This window comes from Lepisma saccharinum, chromosome 24 (genome assembly GCF_977018435.1).
Source record: "Lepisma saccharinum chromosome 24, izLepSacc3.1, whole genome shotgun sequence".
In the NCBI taxonomy this organism is placed as follows: domain Eukaryota; kingdom Metazoa; phylum Arthropoda; class Insecta; order Zygentoma; family Lepismatidae; genus Lepisma; species Lepisma saccharinum.
In genome coordinates, this window is record NC_139252.1 from 48,555,455 (window position 1) to 48,567,461 (window position 12,007).

General features: G+C 38.0%; 1 protein-coding gene across 3 annotated transcripts in view; it reads right to left on the minus strand.

The window, feature by feature from the left end:
- TBC1D16 (TBC1 domain family member 16) overlaps positions 1-12,007 on the minus strand; it is a 38,170-nt gene that overhangs the window by 10,370 nt on the left and 15,793 nt on the right. For all 3 annotated transcript variants that reach the window (XM_083110479.1, XM_083110478.1, XM_083110477.1), the window contains exons 6-10: positions 8,662-8,793; positions 7,090-7,303; positions 4,085-4,208; positions 1,417-1,556; positions 877-1,020 (exon numbers count right to left, since the gene is read on the minus strand). In XM_083110479.1, coding sequence (XP_082966605.1) covers positions 877-1,020; positions 1,417-1,556; positions 4,085-4,208; positions 7,090-7,303; positions 8,662-8,793 — 754 coding nt within the window. The remainder of the gene's footprint in view (positions 1-876; positions 1,021-1,416; positions 1,557-4,084; positions 4,209-7,089; positions 7,304-8,661; positions 8,794-12,007) is intronic.

Below are 12,007 nucleotides of genomic sequence, written 5' to 3' on the forward strand. Positions count from 1 at the left end.
ATTATTCAAATAAAATAATAATGAACTTGCAGTTTGGCATTTTAAGTTTTGTATATACTATACTACTCATATATTCTAACACTTATAACTAGGGCTCGGAAGTTAAGGAAAAATCCTTTTTTTTCCTAGTGTCCGAAGACAAGGCCCAACATAATATATGTTCATTTTGGGTCATTGTAGGCCAGAAAAAGGTGGGTTTTATTTGTCCTTTTTTGCGTTTTTTGGCTTATTGGTCCTTTTTTTTTAGCCTTTTTAAGGTCTTAACAGCTTTTTTTTTTTTGCAACTTCACCTTCTTTCGACTACGTTGTTACTGCCCATTCTCAATTCGAATCATCATCAGTTCACCACCTCTTAAACATCCTTTCTGCAGTAAAGAAATAAAAAGAAAAAGAAATAAATAAATATATTTGAACCATCCCTGAAACGAGAGAAAAACATTTTTGGACGACTGAAGCAGGTACGCTACAAGGTCCTTTAACCGTAACTTGTCTGGATGGTCGCACTGTAAGTGGCAACTTTATCCTGTTTTGAAGCTTTCAGTTTTTTCGCACTGTGTGTTCCATACCACCAGAATTTTGTATTTTTTTATTTATTAAATATGTAATTTCAACTGAAGTTATTAATTAATTTGGATCACATTTATACGTCCTTTTTTCCGTTTTTAGGTCCTTTTTTATATTTTTAGGTCTTTTTTTGGCAATTTATAGGTCTTCAACATCCGAGCCCTACTTATAACTAAGGACTATATCTTTTTAAAGAAAATTCTTGCAATCATTGTACTTGATAGGTTTTTTTTGGTTTTTTTTTTCAATTTGTCTTCAGCTCTAATGAGAAAATATGTGTCTTTAGCAGATTTTTCTAAAAAGCATACTTACTTCATCACTTGAACATTTGGGTTGTCCTCGCCAGCAAAGTAAGGGTTCCCACGATCCGTCCTCACGACATCCTTCTCAACTATGCATTGCACACTCTTCCAGAACTCCTGGTTGTCTTCACTGTCCATCTCTTCCCTCCTCTGCCTGAAAACAAATATTCAGTGCACTCTTTATCTACAATTCCACTTATTTTTCCTAACAGGCCTCTCCGTGGGCCCCCTTGTAATCTAGGGATTCCACGTTCAATCCCGGTGGAGCCTTAGTGTGTAGTGGCTTGGATCACATTTTAAACTGTAGGTTCACTCCCGATTAGCTTATCTGAGCATGAACTTCTGACTGTTGTTCCTTCACAAACTCTCCCAGTTATTACAATTTTGTAGAAACCAATGGAATATGTTAAAATATGTACAATAAAATATTAAAATGAGAGTTCTACGGTTCACAAAGATAACATTTAAAGTTTTTATATCACTAAATATGACTGCACAAAAATCGGGACTCTACTATTCACTAATAAGGAAAATGGCTTCAAATGCTTACATTATATCCTGATACTCCAAATCCTTGTCCCTTACAATCACTTCCCTCTCCTCATATGAAGACTGGAATGGGAAGTAATGAAGTAAAAAAGGCCACACTATTTTTCTCATGGAAGGGTCCAGTCCACCAAAGAATATTCCCTAAAACATTAAAAAAAATAGTGTTAGGATAAGCGATACAGATAAAGATGCCGTTTATGTTAGGGGTGGAGGTACAATTTGGAATATGGCATACATTTATGTGTCCACCCATCTCTTGAAGATGTTCCATCACCACCAACTAGAATATGAACCACAACCACTTTTCTTGTGAGACCACTTGCTCACTGGCTCATATCCGATAGGATGCTATCTAGATCATGTGAGGGGGGGCACGAAGGATAGATACCAAAACTGCCCCAAAAGACACAATAGGGCACTAAGGGTAGATATAGAAAATTCCCCAAAGGACAAACATACTGGGTGGGCACCAGAGCCACTTGAAGAGGTGGTAAAAAGACTGGTTCTCCCTCACCAGGGTTCAAACCCGGGCCTCTTGCATGGTAGTCAGATGCCGTACTGACTGAACTATCGTGGCTGTATTTTTTATTACAATAACATATAATAATATAATAATTTCCAAATTTTCATTTTGTGAATAAAGAAAAACAAATATATGTTCTGTTTTTGTATCGTAAAAGATACATTGCGCTATGTTGTCAAAATTTTCCACAAAGTAACTTTGTATCTCTCAGGATACAACGAAATTGGCAACGTTGTTACAGGAATTTACAAATTTTATATAACTTTCTGTCATATTTGAGTTTCAAGGAGGCTGATTGTAAAGTGTCATACTTTTCTGGCAATTGGAACATATCTTGCTCCTTTAAGGGTTAAATTAAGGAATGACCGATATAAAATTTCAACAGATACTGAAAAAGGACCAATTTAAAATTTACTTGAATGGTCAATTCACCTGTTCAATTAATGTACATACCCAGGTAACCAGCAGATTTGATTATTAAACATTTATGATCCAACACCAGTTACATGTACTATACTTTTATACACGAATACTAGTTACTAGAGTAACTAGGAGATATTTTGGGGGGATGGGGAGCCTTGAAGTTGATAAATTCATTAACCTGTGGCGCAACAGCCCGTGAGGGCCAGGGCCTAACTACCGACTGCCAGCCTCACTCCTACCTGCCAAAGTGTGATATCTAACCCATTACGGGGTGACCTGTGGTCAGCATGACGCATCCCCAGTTGTTGTTGTAGGTTTCCATGACCGGGTTAAGCTACTCATTCGTAGTTCCCCAATTTCCTCACGATGGTGGGTGGCCACTGGTCCCATACACAGGCCGAAAATCTCAAGAGAAAGTTGTTACAACACTTTTGCAGTTTAAATTATCATGTGTGGCCACTGGTCCCATACACAGGCCGAAATCTCAAGAGAAAGTTGTTACAACACTTTTGCAGTTTAAATTATCATGTAAATTATGCAAAACTAGCTGATTGCCCAGCATTGCCCGGGTATTTATTTATCTTAATGTTCTATTAGACAGGAATATAATGAATTCTAACTATAGTGTAAAATGAACTTGGGAGTTTAACGGCATTGGGAGTGTCCCTATTAATCTCAGCAGCTCTGAAAACTATGGATTCCACACTAATATTGGTAGTTTTACATGTCACCCCATTCCCACCGCAACCCCTAGGGGTGTCTTGAAGTTGAACAGCATTGGGAGTGTCACTATTCATCTTAGCACACCCGACAACTATAGATTCCACACTAATATCGGTCATTTTCGATTATTTTTATGTCACCCCCTTCCCATCCCCACCCCTAGGGGTGTCTTACCCACACAGTATTTCTCTCCAGATTGTAAGTCATACGTGTACCAAGTTTGGTCATCGTGAATGTCACCAATTAGCTTAGAGACTCCGAAAATTATGGATTCGACACTAATCTAGGCAATTTTTGACATTTTGATACTCACACAGTAACATTAATAAATATTTTTAACAACTTTAATTATTGTAATTTTCAAGCATTGGTAAGGGTATCTGCATCGGTATGGAGTATTGGTTCAGCCCTAATTAGAATTGATTGATTGATTTATTTGATTTTACTTCGCGTTTTGTGCCTCTTGGCTAATTTGCGAAGATGAGGATGAGTGATGAAATGATGAAATTGATGAATGGACATTCACAAACAACCAAGCCCGAGCGAGATTCGAACCCGAGACCCTTGGCATTGCAGCGCGATGTGCTAACCACTCGGCCAGAGCCCCCTAATTAGAACACAGTTTAAATTGTATAAAATGTGTTAAAAGTTTTTTTTTTTAAAAAAAATGATGACCACCACATTGGTGGAATTATCAATAGTTATATTTTTACACCATTCTTAAATCCTGACACACACATTTATTTGGGTCAAATTGTTGAATAAATAAAAAATACGACCATGAAAAGTACACGTTTACATTAATGTTAAATGTAAAATGACTGCTGAGACAATCTATAATGAACCAATATAACCAGTTATCTCCTGCATCAAGATTTATTATGCAACTTCACATGCTAAGCAGTCGTCTTCCTGTTAATTCTACAGATATTTGGATGCAAAGCAGAAAATTTTAAAACTAACACAGAAAATTTCTAAAATAACCTTGATAAATGCTGACCTTTCTCAATGTTAAATCATCCTCAATCTGCCCATCCTCGTTTAACAAAGTGAGCCATGTATCATCATTCACTGGAGGCACGTGCCCCTCTTCAGGATGAAGCTCATCCTCGCCCACCTCTGGTCTGCAAGTTAAAAAAGATGAAACACAAATTAGTACATGCAAGCAATTCCTACACAGGAAATATACTGTGTATATATACAAAGCGATTCAAAAAGATCTGGAAATTTTTGTTATGAATGAATTGCAATATAGTAACATACTATATATGAATAGAAAGTAAAGCTCTCAAAATATCCTTTCATGGTCACACACAATGGTCGGATTGACATGGGCCTCCCTCTTGGAGAGCATCCCAAACCTCCTCTGTACCATTGTGACAGAGTTTATCTTGCAGAACTCAATCACGTGAAACACATTTTTCTGCCTGCACCATCATTTTTTTGCTGAAATGAAATGAAACCATCATTTTTTTGCTGAAATGAAATGAAACAAAACAAGATGATATGAAACCTTGACAGTTTTCAATTCTCTTCATGTATAGTATGTTAACTATTCCTTAAAGAGAGATAATGTTGCAAAAATGTTGGAAGCTTTTTGAATCACCCTATATTTTAACAATAGTCTTGTATTAAAACTGTATCTTATCAAATTCAAGTTGAATTTCATCACCAGAGATTGTTTTGGAACTTCTTAAAGTCAGCAAAAACAATGCTCTCCTGCAGAACTTCAAAAACCAAAAGTAAATATTGTGGTTAACAGATACTCTACAGTTTTAGTTCAATAATCAGTTTGTATGTAAACTCGTTAATAATTTTCTGAAGCATGTCTTCATGTATTGGATGTTGGCAGAAACCTGTTATTTTGTCAGTACCAATAAAGTGCTGGTATAAAATTTAGGGAACTGATAAATGATATTCTACCAATTTGATATAAAATTACAAATGTTCCATGAAGAACTTGAATTTCTACAGGTCACTGCAATGGGTTTTGTCTTTGAATAAGCTGTTGTGTATTTCAAAATTGACTTTACATAAACAGGGAATGTAAATTACTCTTTCATGTTCATTAAAATATTAACAAAATGGTAGGGTTGTGCTGTACATTTAAACTAATTATATAAAAATCAGATTGGAGCAATTATCAACAATTTTACTGATAAACAGATATGCATCTCTTGGCCAATACCTATTTCCAGTTCACAGTGCATCTTCTCAAGCCTAATATTATTACTGTAATGTGATAGCCTAAATCAGAAAACAATGGAGCTTTTCCTGTACTTCACAATTTGTTCCCATGTGTAGGGTAACTCCAGACTTTCTTACTTGTGTATTGAATTTCAATGACCAATGAAATTATGCTTAGAGCATTTTTCAATTTTACAGGAAGATGCTTATTAGGGAGGATCTAATATGATAACGATACCTGACATAACACAGATCCAGTATAAAATACAAAAATATTAAACTTCAATCCTCTGTTAAGGTTTCTTCACAGTGGCAACCGATGAAGGGGGATTGTGCAAAAATTAAATATTTAAATACTTTTGCTATCTTACTGCATCCCATTGCACTGTGTGGACCTTTAAAATTCACTTGGCGTGCAACAAGCAGCACACTGGTATATGAAGCCGCTTCTTCCTCGGGGACTGCCAGTACATCTCCATGTTAACTCTAACGTAAGCACTGCTTCCACTTCCCTCCCTGCTAGGCCCTTGTCAATGCTAAAAAGCAAGACTGCATTCAAAGCAGCCAAATGTACAGTGGTGCTGCCAAGTGGTAGAAATAGAAAGCTCTCACACTAAGATGGTGAACACCGGGCATAAACATGCAATTACCGAGAGAAACAGCGGCCGGCCATGGAACGCGTCCGTTTCGCTTGTCAGTAAGTGCGTGATAGTTTATTTTTTTCGAATCGATTCAAAGAGTTATTTGTTTTCTGGCAGTAAGTTATATAATCTGGTGTTGTGAATGGTAAATCGTACAAGTAAAATTGAATAATTCAATGAAAGACCGCCGCATGAAGTTCATCTTCAAATAGTTAAGGTAAGGTTTCTTTTTCTTTTTATGCAGCCCTTCTAAAAAATAAGTAGCATGAGTCACCACTGTTTCTTCTACATTTTGTATGTGTTGCCCATATTCTAGCTTATTTCATATTACTTTCCTATATTTTTATGTTAACCATGATCATAAGCATACAGTGAGGGAACAAGATCAATGAAATACAAATGCCTTACACCGTATTTGAAGATCCTTGCCATCACAGCATGCTACACTACACCCTCATTAATAACATAGTGTTTCGGATCCCACTTTGCACTCTAAGTGCAGTCCTGCTCAGCCTACTGTGCATGACTTACTCTGCTCACCAACCTGCCATACAGTTCACCTCAGTTGCTTTTCTTTTGTTAAAAGTAGGTATGAGAAAATGTCAAATAATGTTCCATTTATGGTAACTGTTTAACGGCACAAATATTTATATCTTTCAACATTTGTAAGTGCAATACAGCTCTTTGACGGTCTAGTTGGCAGGGTCTCTGACTGCCACGTGTGGATGATCTCAGGAATGATTTTTTCTGATGCTGATGTCAGCATCTCTGGTACAATCTCACCAATAGGTAACTGAAATTGTTTGTTTGAAATGTCTTTAGTCCACTTAATGTACAGATAGACTAATCAGGACTGGACGTACATTGGGATACGAGCCACTGTGCAATGTGCCTCCACTGGGTATCAAACCCAGGACCTCTTGATTACAAGGTGATGATGTTACCAATATGCCATCAGAGAGACCTCAATATGTAACTGCAGGCAGCCCTAGGTGGTAAAGGCAGCCGGAGCATGGTGCTGATTGCAAAAATAAGGATATAGTATCATCATCAGTTCAAAGTGAGCCCTATTGTAAAGATGAGCTTTTTAATGTTTCAATTCTCCTACATTGGAAGCAAACTTAATCAGACTGCAACAATATATGAAGCGCTTACGATAGTGCAATGCCCAACCTACCTGCATACCATAAAATGCTTATAAGGAACAGAATCGTCCATCTTGGGTTGGGACTGAAGCAAGAAATTCCACTCCTCTAGAACTTGGGCGAGATGATCTAGACCACCATGATGGAAATGGAGGATCTTATATTGACTTTCACGGGATGCCACCACTAACTGGCCACATGTGTTTTCGGGATTACTAAAAAACAAACGTAGAGATCGCATCTGGCCTGTATAAAAGAAAAAGTCTATTTAACACAAATTGCAACGTGTATAATTCAGAACATAACAAAAAATACATACATTTTGAATTTCCTAGGCCAATACCACACAGTTTGTTTCTTGTCAGCATGTCAGGTTACATGTAAATAAGGGCTGAGCCGATGCATTGGTATCAGCCAATATCAGCTTGGACAGTATCAGCTGGAATGTATTTTTGTCATTTTAACCATGGCGCCTCTTCCACACACTTGCATCAGTGAAGTTTCTTACCCTCTGGAAGGATAAAATTGACAGAAAATCTCCGGCAAATGAAAATGCAATATCTCTATTCATGCTTACCACACCAGCAAGTGTGTAGGGGAAGAAGTTTGTTCGACAATGGCCTCTGTTCACAGGCAGAAGGGGGAAAAGACCTTTGCAGTGGCTCATAACAGACTACATGTTTACCCCAAAGATTATTATTCTTGAGGTATACATGCACTAACTGAGACTTCAAAATATATGTAGATCAGGAATGGATCTGTGCTAAAATGCAATGGACTTTTGCATTTTAGCAATATAGAAGAAAAAACAAAAACAAATTAATGTTTTTATTTGACTCCTTCTTGTAATATGCAAATCAAAGGTGTTGGTCACTGAGTACACTGGCTCTCTTGAACAAGAACCAATGGGTCTCAAAGTCTCCCAGGTATTTATTTTACCTGATAGCAGTAACACATTTTTTAAAAAATTTTGTACATTTCCATAATATTCATATTTTGTAATTTTACCATACTACCACATTAACTCTGATAAACTTACTATTCATTTACCCGTGTTCACGCCTGACAAAGTGGCAAAAACCTATCTCCACGTAACCACCAAACTGATATCTTTAGATACAATACTACCACATGTTTTTTTAAAAAGCATTCTTTGAAAAGCCTGAAATAAATATGTGCCTGCATAATTTAAGGGAAAAATTATTTAGTAACACGAATCTCTGTGTGCACGATACACTAAAGATTTCTTATTGATACTAGTTTCATGCTTGAAGGCTTTACCATTCCAGATATATTGACGATTTTGTAAATGTCTACAAAAGCACAATTCACTATGTGCTATGACAGAAACATGATTGCCATTTGAAAACCACAGATGTTAAAATTAAAATGCTACCAGTTTTAAACAACAGATACACAGGTGAAGTGACACACACACAAAAACTACATTTTTCAAAAATGACCAAGCAGGCTGAACCACTTCATACAGATGGACCCAAGAGCCAAAATTATTAACAATCAAAACTGAATCCATCATTATAGCTTTAATGGTTAATGATGACAAAGGTGGGACAAAACAGACCATTAATTTCAATGAAACTTACTCAGATCTACCGAGAACCGTCTACAACGATGCTCCCGTCTCACCATCGGTGACGTTCCTGAGCTTTCTGGAAACGAGAGGTTGTGCTGCAGAGCCAGCTGTTCTGGAGTACTCATCCAGGAAGGGACGACTCCTGTGGAAGACACAAGCATTGCCCTTACACTCAAAGCATTGGCCTGTTCCTGATAATTGATTGATTCAATGTGTAAAACATATGTTGTACATGAAAGTTATTCATGTCATATGTACGAAAATAATTATATTCGGACTGCATGTATAATGTATGTTTTCTGTCTTCAAAAATACAGACTGTGTGCTTGTTATCCATTATTAGCTAATGCGAAATTGAACGCGTTGAAAAAATATTTCAAATCATTTGTTCCTTTGCTTTATTTTACTTCGTTTTTTGTGCCACTTTTGGCTAATTTGCAAAGATGAGGATGAGTGATGATATGCAGTGGCATAGCGTGCGGTTCACATACGGTGTTCACAATAAAATTTCTATACTCAATGGAGATTTACTCCTCTCCCTTGTTCATCTTCAATTGAAAAAGTGAGAATAACAGTTCAACTTATTTTCAACAATTTCCCCCAAAAATCCTGTTACATTTGAAGTAATACAAGATTTATTATTCAATTAACACCCTTTTAATTACATAATTTACAATTAGTAATGGCTAGTGCAAACTAATTAGTTTAACATGCAATCTCAGGTATGTACAATGCAAATCTACCATACTTCACAATATACTTTCTATACTTTAATTAAAATCAAATACTACATTATGCAACTAACGTATATAGCGCAGACCGTCTCAAGTTCCCTTAGACATGCCTTGTATATGCTGCGCTCTGGTGCCGAATGCAAGAAGTATTGCTGCTTGCATCAGGGCATGATGTGTTCGCACAGCGTAGTGAACATTTTCGGCGTATAGTGGCCAACAGCCCCTTAGCTGCCAGTTTGATGCAACACACACAGCAATTGTGTTCAACGCAATCCGTGGAACACCGTAGGAGTAAGTGTTACCAACTATCTAAAAATGTTATCAGACGTGAAAGACCTTGTGTCAAAGTAAATTGTGTGTATATACTCGAACATCAAAGAAGGATTTTTTCGAATAAATATGTGTGTGTGTGTGTGTGTGTGTGTGTGTGTGTGTGTGTGTGTGTGTGTGTGTGTGTGTGTGTGTGTGTGTGTGTGTGTGTGTGTGTGTGTGTGTGTGTGTGTGTGTGTGTGTGTGTGTGTGTGTGTGTGTGTGTGTGTGTGTGTGTGTGTGTGTGTGTGTGTGTGTGTGTGTGTGTGTGTGTGTGTGTGTGTGTGTGTGTGTGTGTGTGTGTGTGTGTGTGTGTGTGTGTGTGTGTGTGTGTGTGTGTGTGTGTGTGTGTGTGTGTGTGTGTGTGTGTGTGTGTGTGTGTGTGTGTGTGTGTGTGTGTGTGTGTGTGTGTGTGTGTGTGTGTGTGTGTGTGTGTGTGTGTGTGTGTGTGTGTGTGTGTGTGTGTGTGTGTGTGTGTGTGTGTGTGTGTGTGTGTGTGTGTGTGTGTGTGTGTGTGTGTGTGTGTGTGTGTGTGTGTGTGTGTGTGTGTGTGTGTGTGTGTGTGTGTGTGTGTGTGTGTGTGTGTGTGTGTGTGTGTGTGTGTATTTACGTAGTTCAAAACATATACATGAGTGTTCACGTGCACATGCGAACATTATCAGGCGACGCTCCTGATGATATGATGAACATACACTCACAAACATCCATGCCCAGGCCAGGATTCGAACCCGGGACCCCTGGCATCGTACCATGATGTGCTAACCACTCTGCAACAGGGGCCGACATGTTCCTGATGACTGCATGTTACATTACACAAAAAACATGTTATGAATATTGTTTAGCATGTGCAAAACAAAACATAAAAAAAGCACACACAATGGATTATATTCAGCAAACAACTTTCTCACAATTCATTGAACGAAATCATACTCTGCCACCATATTTCGAGCAAACAGATCAGATCCTGCTTTGGTAACATGGCAGGTAAACATTGTGCATGTGGCTTGAGTTTGTGTTTTTTTTAAGTCCACTTAATGTACAGTAAGGCTAATCGGGACTGGACCTACAGGTTAGTGGGATCCGAACCACTGTATGCCTCCACCAGGAATCGAACCGGGACCCCTTGATTACAAGGATTGTGCATGTGGCCTTTGCCAAAGTAATTCAGGTATGATCATATGAGGAATGTGCATGTACAAAATACTGCAAATTTCTCGCTATAAGAAAACTTTTCCTTAACACATGGCAATCTGTTTTCCTTGAGTTTGTCCGACTTCATGCTGTTTCTTACCAAAATGAACTTCATGATGATGTCAAGTTGAATATCATACATTGATAGGGTACTAAATCTGATATAAAATGAAAGGGGTGGACCAATTTAAAACTCTTGCAGATATTTGCATAAAATTTACCAATATTCTACTGATCACACCTAAAATGTAAATGTTGCATGAAGAATCCGTATGCTTCATTTACATCTTTCATTAGCATAAAGTACCAGGTCAATGCAATAGGTTTGGGCAGTGAACATCTATGGACATTGATCTCTCTTTGCTATGCATGTTGCATCTTTTCTTTCGTGGGATTCTGAATTATTGGCCACTGGCGTAGACAGATGTGTTGCTGAAGATGTGACTGGCAGATTTCTTCCTGGCAGTTTGAGTCACTGCTCAAGGTAAAGTTTTAGCAGAGAGGCGAGCTGAGGGTATATTTTATCAGCGGGAAGCCTGGGGCAGATTTTCTTCAACATATTCATGTGTAGAAAATACTACATGCACATTGATTCGAGATCCAACTTTAAACTGTAGGTCCAGTCCCAATTAGCCCATCTTGGCATAAAGTGAACTTAAAATAAACTTTTTTGAGAATCACAATACCCATCGATAGACACCTACAGTTATTTTCTCATATTATTTAAAGTACTTTTCTGTGTTTAACTGAAACGACAAAGTTTATTTCGTTGTTGTAAGTTTAGTCAGAGGTATCCGACATTGTGAGATGCAGCCATGGTGAAGAATCAGTGGGGCTGGAAGTCCACAGTATAGCAGTTGATAGACGCATGATAAGAGGAAGAAGAATAATTTGTATTTTATGGCATGTTATTGATGGGTTGTCATAGTAACCGTGTGTAAGATGCAGTGACGTGCGGTAGAGGTCTGCACGGGCTCGGGCCAGGCCCTCGGGCCTAGGCCCGGCCCGGCCCGCGGGCCGGACTCGGGCCATAAATAACCAGAACTTCTCGGGCTCGGGTCGGGCCCGGGCCTCGTGGCTATTTTGTTAGCAAATATTGTCATCGAAAAATAATTTTTAATT